This window comes from Solanum tuberosum, unplaced genomic scaffold (assembly GCF_000226075.1).
Source record: "Solanum tuberosum cultivar DM 1-3 516 R44 unplaced genomic scaffold, SolTub_3.0 scf00379, whole genome shotgun sequence".
NCBI lineage: Eukaryota > Viridiplantae > Streptophyta > Magnoliopsida > Solanales > Solanaceae > Solanum > Solanum tuberosum.
Genome location: NW_006239309.1, coordinates 213,474 through 233,914, shown reverse-complemented (window position 1 = coordinate 233,914; position 20,441 = coordinate 213,474). Strand labels below are relative to the sequence as shown.

At 30.7% G+C, this 20,441-nt stretch overlaps 2 protein-coding genes across 4 annotated transcripts; both read right to left on the bottom strand.

Moving 5' to 3' along the window:
- Positions 1-19: 19 nt before the first annotated feature.
- On the bottom strand, positions 20-3,075 carry LOC102579056 (uncharacterized). Of its 3 annotated transcripts, none has more exons than XM_006362173.2 (2): positions 2,708-3,075; positions 20-675 (listed from the first exon to the last, which is right to left on the bottom strand). In XM_006362173.2, the coding sequence occupies exon 2, from the start codon at positions 652-654 to the stop codon at positions 247-249; it is 408 nt and encodes a 135-aa protein (XP_006362235.1). In that variant the 5' UTR covers positions 655-675; positions 2,708-3,075; the 3' UTR covers positions 20-246. The 3 variants fall into 3 exon arrangements, with proteins under 3 accessions (XP_006362235.1, XP_006362234.1, XP_006362233.1); XM_006362172.2 differs by having other exon boundaries at positions 20-699; positions 2,708-3,074; XM_006362171.2 differs by having other exon boundaries at positions 20-688; positions 2,708-3,074.
- Positions 3,076-7,811: 4,736 nt separating this feature from the next.
- LOC102578723 (uncharacterized) lies at positions 7,812-11,191 on the bottom strand. Its single transcript, XM_006362170.2, has 7 exons — positions 10,193-11,191; positions 9,581-9,767; positions 9,414-9,490; positions 9,279-9,318; positions 8,445-8,499; positions 8,295-8,364; positions 7,812-8,186 (listed from the first exon to the last, which is right to left on the bottom strand). The coding sequence occupies exons 1-7, from the start codon at positions 10,751-10,753 to the stop codon at positions 7,968-7,970; spliced, it is 1,209 nt and encodes a 402-aa protein (XP_006362232.1). The 5' UTR covers positions 10,754-11,191; the 3' UTR covers positions 7,812-7,967.
- Between the last annotated feature and the right edge of the window lie 9,250 nt (positions 11,192-20,441).

Sequence of the window (20,441 nt, the reverse complement as noted above, 5' to 3'; positions counted from 1 at the left end):
AAACTGGAAGTAGAAAAAGTCACCGTAAAGGAGAAATATCATTCTGGATATTGATGAGACAATGCAAAATGAGAGAACTGTCAAAGGGATTTAGCAGCAATACATTCAGTAAAACTAAAACTTGCTGCAGAAATCATCACAAAATTCAAGTTGAAATTTCCAAAAAGAAGTAATTATAACAGGACTAAAATAGATAAGCACATGAAAATAATCATTAAGTCAGTTCTCAATCACAAAGAGGACACTTCATCTGCACTCAACACCAACTTCAGCAGCCCGTCTAGGCTTGTTTTTCCTTCTGCTACCATTCGGTCTGAACCCAACTGACTTTATTAAGTCATTAGAGATAGTTTTAGTTCCAACTCCATTTTCCTCTTTCACAGAATCCTTATTTTCCATGACTTGGGAAGGTCTCTTCCTCTTCTTTCCATCTTCAGCTACTTGGTTCTGGATATCTTTATTCAAGATGGAACCTTTTGTATTCTCGCTGTCATCTTCATCATCCACTACCTTCTCAATTCCTTCTTCCTCCTCTATTTCATCCTTTGGTTTCTGTGGTCTTCCCCTTCTCCTCACCGGTATCTTCTCTTCTTCACCACTCACAAGATCCTCACGAACAGATTGCTTCTTTGCCTTTCCTCTTCCTCTACCCATTTTTCAAATAAGAAAACTTTACTGGTAAAGATTCCTGCAACAAATCTGAGCATCAGAGGCATTAAACTCAAAACACACCAATACAAACTGAAAGGATTGCTGAATAGAATGAAATAAACACCAATGGATTAAAGAGAACCAACACAATTTTACATATGGGAAGGATGTAGTTAGGCTCATTAAACAAGTTCTGATGAAGAGGATCCCAGAAGAAATCAATCACCGATAAGAACAATAAAAACAATAACTTTATCGTCTACCGTATGCTACACTCAATATTAAACTGAAAATGAAGTGAAATACAAACAAACATGAGGAATAATATTTGTCCAAAACAAACAAACAAAATTATGTCTTCACACTCAGTAGTTCAGCTAATTCAGCTAATTAAAACTGTTTTGTTGAAGATGATCCCAGATGAAATCATTAACCAATAAGAACAATAAAGATAACAACTTTATCTTCTACAACATCCTATTCTCAACTAAACCAAATACAAACAAATGTGAGAAATGAGATTTGTCCCAACCGAACAAAATTACATATTCACACTCACCCTCAAGTAAAAACTGAACAAAAAATACAACGATTTCAAACAAGAAATCCTTCACAAATTATTCAAATACAACAAATAAAACAAACTAAAGCCACTACTGAAGGAAAAGAAACTGGTCTGTACTCCAGAAAAATTACAATAAACAAAAGAAAATAAAATCATTACAGAAAAACAGAAAAATTTGCCATATCAGACATCCAGTAAACAACCAAAACAATACATGCTTGAAGCTATTAAAAATACAAGAAGAGTAACTGAATAACCCCGTGATAGCTTCACACACATCAACAAACATATCTCCCCACAGATATATTTATTGAACAAAAAAAAGACACTAAATCATAAAAAGATTGAATCTTTCTTTAACCCACAAACAAGAAACTATAAAGCTATTTGTTCTGATGCTTTGGGAATAGAAACATTACAGACAAACACACACTTTCACCATATCAGACATCCAGTAAACAACCAAAACAAAACATGCCTGAAGCTATCAACAACACAAGAAGAGCAAGTGAGTAACCCCATGATAGCTTCACACACATCAACAAACAGATAGATGTCTCCCCACAAATATATTTGTTGAACAAAAAAGAAAGACAGTAAATCATAAAAAGATTGAATCTTATGTTAACCCACAAACAAGAAACTATAAAGCTATTTGTTCTGATGCTTTGGGAATAGAAACGTTACAGAAAAACACAAACTTACAAACTTTGACATACCAGACATTCAGTAAACAACCAAAACAAAACATGTTTGAAGCTATTAACAACACAAGAAGAGTAAGTGAGTAACCCCACAAAAGCTTCACACACATCAACAAAGAGATAGATTTCTCCCCACAAATACATTTATTGAACAAAAAAAAAACACTAAATCACAAAAAGATTGAATCTTTTGGATTAACCCACAAACAAGAAACTATAAAGTTATTTGTTCTGATGCTTTGGGAATAGAAACATTACAGAAAACACAAACACAAACTTTCACCATATCAGACATTCAGTAAACAACCAAAACAAAACATGCTTGAAGCTATTAACAATACAAGAAGAGTATAAGCGAGTAACCTAGCTTCACACACATCATCAAACAGATATATTTATTGAACACAAAAAAAAAGACAGTAAATCATAAAAAGATTGAATCTTTTGATAAACCCACAAACAAGAAACTATAAAGCTATTTGTTCTAATGCTTTGGGAATAAAACATTATAGAAAAACACAAACTTTCACCATATCAGACATTCAGTAAACAACCAAAACAAAACATGCTTGAAGCTAATAACAATACAAGAAGAGCAAGAGAGTAACCCCATGATAGCTTCACACACATCAACAAGCAGATAGATATCTCCTCACCAATATATATATATATATATATTGAACAAAAAATAAGACACTAAATCATAAAAAGATTGAATCTTTCGATTAACCCACAAACAAGAAACTATAAAGCTATTTATTCTGATGCTTTGGGAATAGAAACATACCAAACTGAAAATGATTTTTCAATAAACAGCCACCATTTCCATCCTTAACCAAAACACATCATTTTAAAATCCTATCAAACCAATACAACAAAACCCCAATACCCAAAAAAGTCTTTTTGTATTAAAGGGTATAAAGTTCTTGAAACTGAGGAACCTAAAGAGAAAAAAAATGATCTGAGAGAAAATATTGGAAACTCAGATCAGAAAAAAATAGAAAATAGTGAAAAGTTTAACATGTGAGTAGAGTTACGAGGAGAAGAATCTCTGCCATTAGAGGCTAAGAGCAGTGTGAAAAATAAGCTGAGGCAGAAGAGGCAAAGCCAAAGAAGACTACAGAAGTTAAAAGAAAGAAAAATGGGACAGTAGTAGTAATAGTAGAAAATGTTGAAAAAATATTTTTGTATTATCAAGATGGGCTATTTGGGGAATTAGGGTAAAGTATAAAATAAGGAACTTGATGGTAAAAAAAAATGAGGGTAATATTTATCCAATCAATAATTTTATAATATGTACAAATTTATTTATATCCAATATTTATATCAGGCCAACATATATCATATGCTTAACCATATATGCATTTTTCACTTAGCTACGGTTAATTTACATGATTTAGTATAAATATTTGGTGCAATTTGCGAATAAGTATTCACCTCCATGATATTGATATGTGCTTAAACATATAAAACTATCAATTACTTAAAATTAATATTATATATATATATATATATATATATTAATCACAATAAGTTAAATTGGTTTGTGTGGAAAAATTGATACGGATAATTACAAAAATAATAATAATAATATATTCAGTGTAATTTTATTAGTAAAGTTTAAAAAGACTAAGGTGAGTTGTTCGGATTGTAGTGTGTCTCATCTCAAATCCTAATATTATAAATTTGAAATTCAACAAACAAGAATAATAAGGAGAAAACTCCTAGGAGTGAAGTGAGTCTTAAAAAAATGATATATGCGTAATCTTATTCATATCTTAGGAGAGGTAGATAGATTGTTGCTGATTTACCCGATAAGGAACCAGTGGTCAATAGGGAAGTGGATGAACATTAATATATTAAGATAAGGAAAATAGTGAATCAATTAATAGGTGTAGTTAGTTGGGTAGGAAAGGATTGAAGACTTGAAGTATGTAATTATTTAAGGAATCGTGTTAATGAATATCTCGTGGCTTTAATTAATGTTTGATAAGTGGTAAACCTACTTAAGTTAAATTAAGATGAACAATTATTTGTTATATTATTGTCTTTAAAAAATTGCATTCAAGATGATCAACAAGGCAAACCTCAAACTATTTGTTATATTATAGTCGTGAACAAATGCACACATGTTACATGTTATGTGGCAAACTACATTCAAACTCAAAAACATTTTTTAATTTATATATAACAAATATCGAATTTTATTAATTTATGCGTGAGTTCATTTTTTTTTATATTTTTAATTTATTGGTAAAAGTATTAATTCTATTAATGCTGTATCCACGGTGAACATAAGTTGTATGTATTGGTGATGTAAAGTTTGTCATATTTTTACAAGTTATTAATTTTTTTTCCTTCGATTTTTATTTCTATTAATTTCTTGTTAAGTTCTATCAAAAACTCACTTATAATTGACTTTGCTTTACCCAACAAAAGAAACGCGTGAGATTTTGTGTAGAGCAAATTGCTGGTATCCACTCACATTTGACAAGTTCTTATAGAGTTTTAAAAATTGTGGAAGGGTATTTTTGTCTTTTTCACGATGAATTAGAAATAACCACTTTATATGAAGATTAAATTATTATGATTAGCAGTAAATATTCCTTACATAACTGAATCCCGAGAGTCCAATTGAGATACAAAGGTTAATTAATTAATTTAAAGATGAAATGACTGAAAAGCCCTTTTTGTTTTTGGGCTTTTTATCTGCGACTTTTCGTCGCTTCTGGGCCAGGTCCCACATGTTGTGTTGGTTACTATTGGTACAAAACAAAACTGATGATGATTGGACACTATCATGGGCCTACATAACTCAAAATATAAATTGGGCTTTAGGCCAATCCATTCATTACATTTGGGATGAAGATACGATGTTGGACAAGTACTAATTGAAATAGAAACTTAGGAGTCGTTTGGTTGGGAACAAGTTATTTCAGGATAATTTATCCAACTTATCCCACCATGTTTATGGGATAACTTATCTCATCACTATGATATAAATGGTGGGATAAGTTATCCCAAACATGGCAACCAAAACAAGATACAAAAACTTTATCTCATCATTATTTATTTCTATCCCTCACACCAAACGACCCCTTAGGGTGTGTTTTGGTATGAAGAAAATGTTTTCCCTCAAGACCATTTAGGTATAATCTGAACAAATACTATGACATCGAAGATTGGAACAGAATCCCCACCCTTTAACATGGATTTGTACTTTTGTTCTGACCTCGATTTGAGACCCCGACTTAACCCCAACACCAACCCTTACTCGAGACTTGACCCCGATTTGATATTTGATCCTCAACCTTGACTCTGGTCTAACCCTAACTTGAGACCCGACAACCGAACCCAAACACGACATGAGATCTGACGTTGACTCGAGACCTAAATATGATCATATTCCCGAATCAAGATCAAAACAAAGACTCTAAGCTAGGATCTGACTTTGACCCCGGGTCATAGTTGAGGAGGGAGTCTGTAGTTGGGTTCCAAGTCGAAGTCGGGGTCAAAAATTGGGCCCTGGGTTAGGGTTGGATGGTGAGATTGAATGAGAGTTTTAGAAAATTTGTTTCTTATTTTACATAGAAAGTCCTTTTTTAAAAAAATTGGAGAAAAATAATTTCATTTTCCAAAACATTTAATTCAACCAAACATGAAAAAATTGAAAATATCCTTCATACAAACACGCACTTAATTATGAGTTTTAAGTTTTGTGTATCGACTATCCATAGACCATCATATCTACTACTCCCTCCATTTTCAAATTAATTGAATTGTTGAGGTGTTTCACACCCTTTAAGAAAAGAAGATCAAGACATAAATTAGGCATAACTTTCCATTTTTACCCTTATTAATTATTGTCAAATTTATGATTAAAATAACTAAACATTAATTAATAATTAATTTCAATACTAACTAATGAAGGGTAAAATTGGAAGAATATTCTAAAACTAGTCTTGAAAATTGAACAATTAAGTTAATTTGAAAAATGAAAAATGTCTCAACAATTCAATTAATTTGAAATGGAGGGAGTATATAACAAGAGAGCTCGGATCAAATTTGAACTTAATATATCGATTCAATCCGAGCTCTTGGAATTGATTTAAATTCTGCATTGGATCACAGTTTCTTGGTGATTTTCTTTATCTAATGAATGAGGAGTCCGTTTTAAAATCATCCGCTTTACACCCACCCCCTTGTGAATGCCTAGAAGCACAAAGGCCTCATATGTCATATGCATTATCTCACACACAGAGACAAATTTGAGTAGTATATACAAGCATATCATTAGTCAAATTTCTCCTTATGCACACCAGAGAACCATTGAACATATAGTATGAATGAAGTACTTCAAGTTTTTGCATGATATTTGTGTCTGATCTTTGTATAATAAACATTTTTTGTGTAGTTTAATTGCTTGGGAGCCTATATTAGCTTTTAAAGAAGTGCTAACATGATCAACTTATTTAAGATTGGAAATAAACAACAACAACAACCCAGTAAAATCCCACTAGGTGGGGTCTGGGGAGGGTAGAGTGTACGCAGACCTTGCCACTACCTCGTGCGAGGTAGAGAGGCTGTTTCCGGAAGACCCTCAGCTTATTTTAAGATTGGAAATGAGTTTTATAAAAAGCTTTCTACAATGAAAACTTCATCTTCATGTGGTGTGAATAGATGATCAGCAGGAGACGAAATGCTTGAATTTCGCGTCTACAAGAGGCTCCTGGTTGTCTCTTGTTGTTGTTCAAATATCTTCTTCAATTGCTTCCCTTGTTCTTCGATCCTCAATTGTAACTTTCGCTGATACTAACAACAGAAAGACGATAGGATTCAGAAAGATTATCTTGATATTGTTTCTAGCTAGTAACATTTTCAGTTGTAAGCATGCTAGAAGTGTCCAAAATTTATATCTTTTTATGTACTAAATGTACCTCTAGTTGCTCGTGAAGACGCCTCTGGACTTCTAGCTTCATACGTAGTGCTTCTTTGATTTGCATTCCACTGAAAAGAAGTCTGGATTAAGGTAATTTTCCAGCTAAATTAATCAAGAAAATTGGTTTAGACAGTTGCAGATTATAGAACATACGTGTTGCTGTCGATCTGTGTCACATTATTTGGGCTGTCCATTTTTCAGATTTCAACTATAGTTGTGCAATGTCCTTGTACTGCTCTTTTGTTGATGTAGTATACAGTAGTGTGGATGCTAAATTCCTGCCATCACAAGGCAGATTTATAGGAGGAAAACAATGTATAATTCCTTTTCATGTTGGAAATGCCTAAGAAGTGAGATGAAAATGTTGTTTTCAATCTTCTGAGGTTCCAAAGATTTCAATACATTTTATAATTAGAATTGTGTAAGGTAATAGTCTCTCCTTGTGTTCTTCGTCATGTCGTTGCTTCTGTGTTTTTGTCTCTTTTTATGTAGACGGACGGATGGAAACATAAGGAGCCAACACAGACTAAAAGATGGAAAATTGCTTGCTATTAGAAATTCTGGCTGTAGAAGGTATCTTGTTTTCTTGTTGCATACAATGCTCTCACAAAATGGTATAACTCGAATAAAACGATGTGAAGAAAAAGGGTAAACATGAATTTGAACTTCAGACTCGAAGGTCTGAACTTTAGATACTTTAGTCTTAAGTTAGGCTTAACTAGTTTCCAATTTTCAGAACTTTTAAGTCATTTCAGTAAACGTTAAAGCTTGAAGCGCGAAGTTCTCATGATATACGTTGTGTCACACTTGAGGGCAAACTACAGAGAAGCAAAGACAAAATTTAGTGTATACAAGCATATTACAACTTACAAGATCACCTTATTAAATAACTATCATTAGTCAAATTTCTCCTTATGCACACCAGAGCACCATTGAACATATAGCATGAATGAAGTACTTTAAGTTTTTGCATGATATTTATGTCTTCACTTTGTAATATACATTTTTTTTTTGTGTAGTTTGCTTGGGAGGCAAAATTATCTTTACAGAAATGCTAACGTCGACTCTCTTTCAAAAACTAGCTGAAAAAATGTAAAACTAATGTTGTTTACATGTCATTGTAACTTATATTAGATTGGAAATGAGTATTATTGAAGCTTTCTGCAGCAAAAACTTCATCTTCGTGCGGGGTGAACTGATCAGCAGGAGACGAAATGCTTGAATTTCGTGTCTCCAAGAGACTCCTAGTTGTTTGTTGTTGTTGTTCAAATATCTTCTTCAACTGCTCCCCTTGTTCTTCGATCCTCAATTGTAACTTCCGCTGAATCTAACAACAGAAAGACAATAAGATTTAGAAAGATTGCCTTGATACTGTTTCAGCTCTAAGCATGCCTACAAGTGTTTAAATTTATATCTTTTCATGTACTAAATGTACCTCTAGTTGCTCGTGAAGACGCCTCTGGACTTCTAGCTGCATATGCAATGCTTCTTTGATTTGCATTCCACTGAAAAGAAATCTGTATTAAGGTAACTTTCCAGCTAAAATAGTCACGAAAATTTGTCAAGATAGTTGCAAAGAACATACGTTTTGCTGTCGATCTGTGACACATTATTCGGGCTGTCTGTTTTTCCAGATCTCCCTGCATCATAGGAAGGAGGGAACTCTCATTTCCAGAAAGAGATGGAAACTTTAAGATTAAGTACTTAGCATGTAATGACAGATTTGAGTATATCTCAGAGAGCATTTTTCCACAAGCAGAGTTAAAATTAAGTTTTTAGTTTGCTGTAAATATCAAATTTAAACAACAACTACGCCTCAGTCTCAAACAAGTTGGGGTCCGCTATACGAATCCCCCACTCCTTCATTTAAAGCTCATTTCATATCATCATCATACGAAATAAAATTAAAGTGATTTGTATAAGAAGTAAGATGAAAATGTTCTTTCAATCTTCTGAGATTTCAAAGACTTCAACAGATTTACTAATAGCATATTTGTTTAAGGAAATAGTCTCTTCTTGTGTTTTTCATCATGTTGGATCTACCTGTTGCGTAAATGATAAAAAATGAAAGCAGAGAAGATTTTTCGAAGAAGGTTTAGAACATGGTTCGTGAGGATTCATATAACGGACTCCAACTTGTTTGGAAATAAGGTGTATTAACTGTTTATCAAGACGAGGATACTTATATGTGGTTAAGGATCTTGTATTTGGAGAAACATATTTGATTTTTTTTTGCTCAGAAATTAACACAAAAAAGCATAAAACAAGCAGCATACATCTGTACTGATGCTTGAGTAATGAAGAGAGCCTTGGAGAAACGATAAAATTGTCTCTGTATGAACTACAAGTCACGGGTTCAAGCTGTGGGATGAATATCTCTTACATAATAAACATGAAGCTTATTTCGGATAATACATACCTTCTGTCGATTCAGGGATGAACTTTGCATTTCGATATTTCTAGTCAAAACAAGAAGGAAAAAACATTTGATTCAGAATTTTGTCTAAATACAAAAAGTGTTCCAAGAAAGTATTTCTTTCATATTAACAAGTACCTGTAAATGACTTTTTACATGAAAAATTGTTAATCCTTCTGAATCCATCAGCTTTAGTATTGCCTTTGGCGTCGCCTCTGGCAAATGAAGTGAAGAACAATTAATCCATAGCCAAAATGATCACCTCCAAAGAAACAAAAGCTAAAAAAATGTGTAAATTTACTTACTGTCAGCTCCTCCAAGACGATTTACACACTCAACAAATCGATCATGAAGATCCTGAGTCCACCTGATTCGTGCCTTACTCGATAAAGATCCTCCAGAACATCCAGAGTTGTTAAAACTATTTGCTGATTGACTTCCAGATTGTTGCCTTATATGTACCAAGTTAAAACCACATGTATTATTTGAGACCTGTTGGAACATAACTCGAGTCAGAATAAAAACTTGAAAAACAATACTACAGTCAGGCCTCTCTATAACGGCCAAGTTTTCTTTGGAACAGACTTTCATATTACGTAATATTAGATGGTTTTCAATAACATCTCGCTATAGCAACTAAAACATATCAGGACAAACAACACTGTTATAGAGAGGTTTGACTGTATTATGTAGACAACAAGCAATTGAAAGTACTTAAATTCAAATACTTGAAAAACTATACTTCAGTCAGACCTCTCTATACCAGCCAAGTTTTCTTTGGAACAAACTTTCATATTACGTTATATTAGATGTTCTCGATAACAACATCTAGCTATAGCAACCAAAACATATCAGGAGAAACAAAATCGTTACAGAGAGATTTGACTGTATTATGTAAACAAGAATCAAGTACTTACACCATAGTCTTGATTTCCTTGAAAAGGGATTGAAGCAGGCTGCCTATTTGAAGAGTCAATTTCTCTAAACAACTTGCTCTTAAGAAGCAAAATCCTCTCTTTCTCTGATAGATTACTAAAGGGATTTCCATAGAGTCCTTCAGGACCAAATGGTTGACTACTTGAAAACTGTGATCTGATGAATGATGGCATTGAAATCTTAGGAAAATCGGTGTCAACTCGTGCTGATGAATCTGCCAAGAATCCATTTCCACATTGCTGAGTAAACGACGTAGTTTGAGGACCAAGATTCTTGGATAGTTGAGAACAACTATTATTGTTGTCTTGGTTTTCATATTGTGTTAATCCAAGGTACCTCTCTGTAGCAAAAAAAGCAGAAGGTGATGATCCTATTCGACTTATAATCGTTCTCGATGATGATGAATCAGTACTAGGCCAAAAATTCTGTTGCTGCTGCTGTTGACAACCATTTTCTGCAGAGTTTTCAGGCTGGAAACAAAATCCCATCTGTGGGAACTCTAAGTTGCAATCACTTGCTAATTCATAGTTCTGAATACTCATTTTTTCGCCAAAACGACTAGTCAAGATCAAGATCAAGAAAATAGCAACTTCTATCAAAATACACAAACAAGGGTGATTCTGTTTTAATATTTTCAACAAACAAACTGCATTTCTTGAATGAATGTCTTAATTAAAAAGCGCGAAAAATCAAGAAACTAAAAGGATGAAGATTCTTGAAAAATAAAAATTGAATCTTTGCTCCTAATTTCTTCTTCTTCTTTTTGTTATATGCTAAATGACTCCATACACATAATATAAAGAATATGAATATGTCAACATGTAAGTGCCAAATGCCGACTATATTTTAAATATTCTGTAACGTAGATAAGGAATGAACAAATGATAAGACCATAACATTTTACAAGGTGAACAATTTACTACTACTATATATAACAGGATTTTGCCCCTTCCAACAAAGAAATACAGTCAAACCTCCTCATACCAACATTTCACTTTCAAATCCCGATCGATTTTTCATGTTATATTTTACTTTATTATAGCAATATTCTACCTATAACAGCACTAACAACTATACTTTATGTATAAAAACAAAATATTATGGTAATTTCAAGTACAAATTTCTAAAAGGAAAAAAAGAATATTTAAATGATATCCATCAGCTATGATCACAACTTCACGAGAAAAAGGTACTAGTATGTCTTTTTTACATTCGTACTATTTCTAAGTATTGGTTAAATTGGTTATCAAGTATATTTCTTCTTCTTGATACACTATTTATAAAATCAAATGACATTATACATATATAACAAATTAACAATATCTTACTATAGCAGCTATTAAATTTTCAGACAAACGATGCCACCATAACGATGTTTGCCTAGAATTTAAGTGTCCTTTTGTGTTTTGTTCTTAAACAATTAAAATGAAAAATGAAAAAGATACAGAATTTTTTAAAAAGGAGGAATATAAGGTTAAACAATTGATTTTAGCATCATTTTTAGATGATAAAAGAATATAGTTTATGGGTGCATCTGTCAACATAATAAATTTATGAGGAATGGTATATATCCACTAATTAATACTCTTATCTCAAGCTTAATTATTCTCAGTAGCCTATAGTGGTTCATGCCTAGAAACTTCCTTATACACACACATTCCTTTTATTTTTTTATTTCTTCTGCAACTTACATCGAAAGATTCTTTTTGAGAAAATTAAAAATATTGAGAGGGCAATCCTTTCGATGAATTGACCGTACTCCAAATCGACATAGATGAACAAGACGCTTGAGAGAACCATTATGAGAGAAAATATAGAGTACGGTCAAATTTTTTTATAGAATCATGTTTATCAATTTCAAAAACTATATTCATACAACTTTTAAAAAAAAAAAAAAATCTAAATAATAACCTTAAAAGGAGACATTTGGATAAATAAGCTTCTCTCTTATTGGTTTATTAATTTAATTAATAATAATACATGTTTTGTTCTTTAATTTTTCTTCGTCCTTTCCTTATGTGAAAAAATGGAACGAGGAGGAATTTACTCCTAAAATCATAGTTTTATTTGTTCGAATTCTTAAAAAATGATGTGGGCTTGTTAGATTCTCCCAAATAGTGCATTTTGGATGTTTGAAACATGTAACTTGTACAACTTTAAAAAATGGTAAATGGCATGCTATAACATGTAATTAAACTGCATTAATTTTTTTATATCGTTAATGTATATAATTTAAAAGTTCACAAACAATTAGCATGCAAATATACCAATAGACCATCAGCCCATTATTTTTTATTTATTTATTATACCTGGAGTATGTGAAGAACACATCGTGTAAGTCGATGATTTTAACAAATATCAGTAGACATACATTTAATAAAATTTCAATCTTAAGAATCAATCCTAATCGAATCTATCGAAGGGCTTCACTTTGAGTGCTAAGCTGTTTATTGTACAAGCAAGAAGTAGACAAAAAGTGAATCATCAGATTGATTCTCCACATAGTATCAAACAAAAACTAAAAAACAAGAAAACCACCTTGGTTATCTCATGATATTTATTTTTTTCAAAATCTTGATTAATATGTAGCTGACATTTACAGTAATAAAATATCCAATCCTCCAGCATAATTTGTTTTTTTTTTGGGGTTAAGTGTTAAAATGGAGAGAATTTTGGAGCAATGATAAAATTATTTTTATGTGATTTATATTTAAATTATCACTACAAGAAAAGTGTGAATTACATAAGGATTTTCCTAGGGTAATGTATGAAAATTCGTATGAAACTTATTTTTCTGCAAATTTTCATACTAATCTATAGGAAAATCCCCATGTAATTCACATTTTTCTTGTAGTGTATATTACAAGTTAATTATGAAATCAGTCATTAATATTGGATCACATATTTATGTTGAGACAGACTCTGGAGAGGAGCTAGCTAGCTAGTGCTTCCAATAGCTTTGATCCATGCTTTAATTTGTATTGAAAAAAATCTACTGAATCTACGTAAATTATTGATTAGAACTCAGTAATTTCAAAAGATTGAAATTTAAACTCATAAGCTTTAAAGTTTTAATTCTAACTTTTTAGTTAGACCACTTATATTACATCAGAGGCAGAGATGGAGCTAGAATTTAAACTTAATATATTTTTTCCAAAACTAAAAAAGTTTAGCATTCGAGCAACTTCTTCTTATCGATATTATGTGTTAGTAACTAGGTTCTTGATTTAATTTTCATACATATTAGTTTAGTAAAATATTTCTTAATATGAACATGATGCATGTTTGAACTAAAGTAAAAGAATTCGACAAACTTTTAGCTTCACCCCATCACTCTGATTACATCCTGATCCTCAGAGGCGGAGCTAGGTGGGGGTTCATGGGTTCGGACGAACTCAATAGTTTTTCCGTAGACCTTATAATTGTACTAGAAAATTAATTAAATATATATGTATATTAATTTGTGAACCACTAACAAAATTGATTGACGATTCTAAATGAAATTTAGAACCCCCAAACTCGTTATTCTCACTCCGTCTCTGCTGATCCTCATAAAAGCGAACTACTTCATTTATTTCTCTTTTGACCAATTAAAAAAAGAATACAAATGGCCGGTTTCCACTATGTGCTAGTAGCCAAAATAAATAAATAAATAAAATGCAACAATAGTGGTTTCTTTGGGGTTTCTATTTGGAGAACTTGATTTTATATCTTTAAAAAATTAATCAAATGATAAGTGGGACTTTTATGATTAACTATTTTTAATTATGAAATGATTAACGGAATAATCGACTACAATTATTTGGTGAAGCACATGAATGATCTATAATCTAATCAGTTTAGACTTTAGCATATAATTATAGCTTAAATTATTTAAAAGATACTAATTAAAATCAATTATTTGTTCGTTAATTATATTTAGGTGCAACCCCTTGCCAATATCCTTAATATTTTTTCTTCCTCTATATATATTTTTGGAATTATTGTTTCACTAAGTTATTGTACGAAAAGTCTAGTTTTTTTTAAAAAAGTATTTTCTTATTGGAGGGATTTTATTTTTTTTACAATTTATTATCTATGTATAGTTTTACCTAATGAAGAATGTCAATCCATAATTCCAAAAAAAAATTGTTAGAGTATTATTTATCTTTACAGGCTTTAACATTCTTGATTTAGTGGCTAACTATACTTATATTTTATTTAATCAACCCAAATTTTAAACGAAAAAAAGAAAGAACGAAAACGATCTTACATAAAATATGCAAGAAAAAAAAAAGATTTCTTCGTTGACTTTTATATTCTATTATTATTTGTGTCATTGTGTGATATTTCCAATTTGGGACAATAAGAGCATGTTACAATAGGTAAGTACCAAAAAATGATTAATTCCCCTAAATTAACGAGATATTAATTGACTAACTTGTATTTGCTATGTCCTCTATTATTTTTTGTATTTTTTTCTTAAAAGTATTTTGATGTATGTTATTTAAATCGAAAGTCTTTTGAAAACGGTATATATATCTACCTCCACGAGGTAGGAATATAGTATACTTACAAGTCTTTCTCTCAATTTTCTTCAGACTTTCCATGTATGATTACACTGAGTATGTTGTCGTTTGTTGACAGGTGGATTAGATTCATATTCAAAAATCACATTTTTGGATATGCTTTTGGCATTAAAATACTGTTTAAAGGAAAAGGGCAAAAAGAGATATATTTATTATTTACAGAATTACGAAAAGGACCTTTTAGTTTTTGTTTTTAGATGAACATTACAATTACATAGCTATTTTGCCTCTTAAATTGTTCAAAGGACACCTTATAGAAAACCTCAAACACATTGGCCAGTTGGTATTGATCAATAGGCAAATTAAAATTATGCTTATTTTATGATAGTGTATAATATATTTGATCTTAGCCAAAAAATTTGGCTTCTCATTTTGCATATTCTTGTCGTCGTTTGGATAAGATTTAAAAAAAAATTATTTTAGAAAATAATTGTTTTTAAAATATCGCATTGTTGAAACATAGAAAGAGCTGAAAGAATAAATTGATTTTTTTCCATGGATATTTAATAAAAGATTTGTGTGATTAATGAACTCAATGAGAGTGAAATTCACAACTATAAGTATGTAAAGATACTTAATTATTGACAAAGTTTAACGATTGAAAAAATAGACCTTTAGAAATTTGTAATCTAAAACGTATTATATATGTGCGACTGTATAATTATAACTTTAATGATGAAATCAATCGTCTTTATACATAAAAAAAAGATACTATTCTTATTGAAATACTCTATAGCTTTAAAAAAATAAAATATGTCATACAAAAATCAAGCCTATATGGTGTGTATTATCCATTGGAAAAATTACTTGAATGTGTACCTTTTAATAAATAATTACTGATTTTAGCGATACTTTTTATTTATTACCATTTATAGCAATACATAGCAATACTATGTTAAATCAATAATATGTATTAAAAGTGAATTATGTATGCAGTATATATGTATTATAACTGGGTTTTTTAAAATATATTATGCTTGTTTGGTAAAAAATTAACACATTATATTATAAGTGTATTAAAATGTGTGATAAATGTATTAACCATCAATACATTTATCACACTCATTGCATGGGAAACATTGTGTTAGCCAAAGGCTGTTGGTGGGCTTAACATCACATACATGTAATGTATGGAACAAAGCAGCTATCTTAAAGCATTTGTGAAATCTCTGTAAGAAGAAAGATAAATTATGGATTGTATGGGTTCATACCTTTTATCTGAAGGGTAGGGATCCATGGGGAGTTGAAATCAAGCAAGCATCATGGATGGTGAAGAAAATACTGAAAGCAGGACAATGGTTAACAGAAAGGGGCCTGCAGGTAACTGAGATCATGGAGGAAACAAACTTCAGCATTAAGAAAATGTACCAGGTACTAAAAGGGGAGTACAATAAAGTAACATGGAGGAGATTGACTTGCAACAATCTTGATAGTCCTAAATGGGTGTTTGCACTATATGTGGCTATACATAGAAGGTTGTACACCAATGACAGACAAAGTAACTAGGAAATTATAGAGCAGAAGTTGAGACACATCAGCATTTGTTTTTCTCTTGTAGCTTCTCAAAACTAATATGGCAAAAGATGCTCAACTGGCTACTCATTACAAGAGGTTGTGAAGGTTGGAATGAAGAACTGGAATGGGCCACAGGGTATGCTACAAGGAAGTCTATTAAGGCAAATGTTCACAGAATGGCACTGGCAGCAGCAGTATACTACATATGGCAGGAGAGGAACCTCAGAATTTTCCAACAAAAAGAAAGGACCACATGCATGATCAGTAGATTAATTACACAAGAGATCCATCATAGAGCTAGCATGATTCCTAGATTAGCCGGATATATGCAGAATCTTAATTTTTACCCCTAGCCTAGATTATAAATAGTTTGTTTTGAGTTTTAGTAGGACTCTGAGAATGGAACATGTCCATATCCAGAATTCTAATCTTGTACAAATCGACATATATCTGGTAATAAAGTTTACAGTAAAAAAAAACTTGTATTATATGTGAATAATAAATTGTTCTTTGTAATATGTATTAAAACTGTATTATAAATGTATTAAAAGTGATCAAGTGAAAAAAATTTATTATTACTATAAATGGTAAATATTTTTTTTAATATAGTATATTTATGTAAGTTTCCCTCATCCATTTTGGTTGTGTTAGGCTTTATAAAATTAGTCAATTTCTTCTATCAACATAAAATTCACATAGAATGTCATGTAATGCATACATCCCTTTTTTCAAAAGCTTAATAATCTAAAAATTTGTCAGTCCTTCTTTTTAATCCATCTTTATCGACCCTCTATTATAAATGTCATCATCGATTATATTGCCGACCTCACCAGAAAAAAAGAAAAATGATAATATCTCGAAGACTTTTTTCGGAGTATATATTTGTTAAATCTCAAGAGTCTCTTGTCTATTTTTTTATTTTTATTTTTGTAAAATAACATAATAGAATTGGGAACATACATTTAACCCTAATATCCAAAAATGGAAATTGTTATTTTTTATATACATTTTGGAACTTCTTCTTCTTCTCAACCATTACATTGATAAATAATAAAATTGCAATAAGTGGAGATTAGATAGTCATTAATAATTATATAATGCAGACTAGAGAGAGATGTGAATGAAAATGATTTTCTCCTTTTTAAATTGTCGGATTCCATCAAGATGAATTTTTCTTTTTACACGTGTTTTAAAATAATAATTTCTTTAATTAAATAAATATTTTAAGTATTTTATTATAATTTATAAAGATTCTATCTCCATATAGGGGTTCTAAAAATAGTTTTATAACAAAAGAATCATTCAATCTTTTTAACAAGCATTTCATAAGTTAGGAAAAGACAATAAAACGAAATTAAAAAAGAAAGACTTTTAACATAACACCATTGTTCATAATTCCATATAAAGGAATATCATTCACATTTTTTTTAGGAATTATACAAGTTTTTAAAGATCCAACCGAATTTAATATAATGCAAAATTATACTTTACGTTAGTTTAAGAAAATTCTCATATATAAGTAGAGAGAAGAGAAAATTCGTTCCGAAAAGTCAATACTCTTTAATAACTTCAATTTAAAATTATTAAATATTACAAACTAATTCAACGTTCTATAACTTGGAATAAGAAAAAGACACCCCCAAAAGGTCAAAATCTTGTAAGGATGAATAAAATCTAACAAACAAAGAAACCCTAAAAATAGAATTATTAATCTTCTATGATTTCTTTATAATATAATATAATGTTTGGCATCAAATTATAAACAATATGACAAGAAGAAAACTATAGAGGAGCCTTAGAGTCTGTCTTTAAATTGTCAAAACTCTCCAAACATGGCCTTATTATTTTTAAATAATTTAATTTCACAAGAAAATTTAAACCCTTTACAAATCACTATCATAAAATTCATTTCACACCTTTAGTGTAAGCCACGTCTATTGACTAATTTTAATCGCCCTTTACTAAGGGTATGTTTGGTAGGATGAAATATATTTTCTATGATTTTATATATCTTAAAAATGATTTTTTTACTTATTTTTTGATGTTTGATGAGTAAATAAAATGATATTATAATTTCAAGAACATTTATACCTAATTTAAGAAAATATTATGGGGATTGTAGTAGGTATTTGTGCCATTATTTGGCCTTGAGCAAGTATTACTCGACACTCAGCAGAAAGCTAGATCTCTTCTCCGGACAGACTCTGACATATGAAGTCTATAGGGCGGTGTGGCGAGGTGGTCAAGGAGTGGAGTTTGGGGTGTGGGGGTGAGAATAAGACACTGAACTTGAAATGTCATTTATAAATTTTATTTATTCATAAAAAATACTTTTCATAATATTTTAATTAACCAAATATGGAAAAGTTTGAAATTTTATACCAAACACACCCTAAAACGACGCTTGCCATCGTTGAAAAGAACATAAATTGGTGACCACTATTTTTAAAGAATTTTTATCATGATTTAAGATCATAATTTGCCTAACCCAATAAGAGATACTTCAATAAAATGGGCAATAAAGTGAATAAAAGTTGAAAAATATTCTTATAGGATGTTTTTAGAATAAGATTTCCACGGTTTATGGATGATAGTGATGGCATGTCATTTGATGTTTATTTGTGTTCGATGAAAGTTTGAATCTGAATAAATATGTCAAATAGATTAAGATCTTATATAGAGTTTGAAAGTCATTAAGATGCTATTAACGTAATGAATATTATGATAATTTACCTTACAGTGTAGTCAATGTAGACACACAACAACTATTATTACAGCCCCAAAAATACAACCACCTCCACCACACAACTACCATCACGTTTGGCGATCATCACAAAATCACCATCGATACACCTGCCACGTAATTAGAGATCAATCAAATGTATAGGTTTTTACCATGACTCCAAAATAATAATTAAATTTACAGTTAAATACTGAATTCCGATAAACCCGTAGATAACCCTTTGGATCTGCACTGATATGGTCAAATCTCGACTAGAGTTACAATTAGGTAGACCAATATGCCATTATGGACTTTGGGCCTTAACCCAACAAATCCTGATTATTACCCGAGTAGGCCCAATAGCTTTAGAAATGGATTATCTTGGATCCGCTTGCCACTTTTTTTTACATCGGGGATCGTTTGATACAGTGGCGGACCCAGGATTTTTACGAAGTGGATTCAAGATATAAAAATATACCTAATATTATTTATAATTTTTATGAGGCTAACATCATACATATTTGACTATACTAAACAATGTTAATACATTTGAAATTTTTTTTACATTGACTTATGAATGAGACGGTAAATAACAAGATGGACGAAAAACTAGGCTTCAATATAAACTAAGAAAATAAAAGTATATTATGAATGATTTCTCTTCATTCAACATTTAACAAATAAAACAAAATATTAAACAAAATAATTATAAATCTTAATTTCATAATCGAATACATAGAAATATACCTAATATTATTTGTAATTTTTTGTTAATTTTAGAATGATAAGGGATTTTTTATTTGAAGAAATAAAAAATAACCACAATAATCATATATGTATATATAAAGACTAGAATCAAGAGCGAAAAACATTCAACAAAGAAGAAGCCAAAAGAGTTTTTAGAATTGAGAATAATAGGGATTAGTGCCTTTTTGGTTGAGTGTTTTTAAAAAAAAATAATTAAAAACAAAAAGAACAAAAGTTGTTGACTATTGGACTTTTAATTGTAAAATAAAAAGTTGTTCTACTTTTTATAGTTTCTAAGTAACTAAAAGGACAAAAGTTACACCTACATAGAGGACAAAACTGTGTGTGAACGTTTTATATAAAAAAAAATGAATTAAAACTAAAATGTGGCAATGGGGATTCGATCCCGGGTTGGCTGGGAAAATTGAACCCCCTCAACCACTCGGCTAAGCTTCAGACTTGTGTTAGTGGGTTCAAAATTTAATATATACATATAAAAATTTTAAAACTGATTAAATATACATATATATACAGTGTTATTTTTCAACAAAGTGGGTTCATATGAACCCACTTGAACCACTGTAGGTCCGCCCCTGGTTTGATAGGATACATTAAAGAAAATAATATATATATTAGCTATGCACCTAATTCATTATAAGAAGATGTGTAACTAGTATA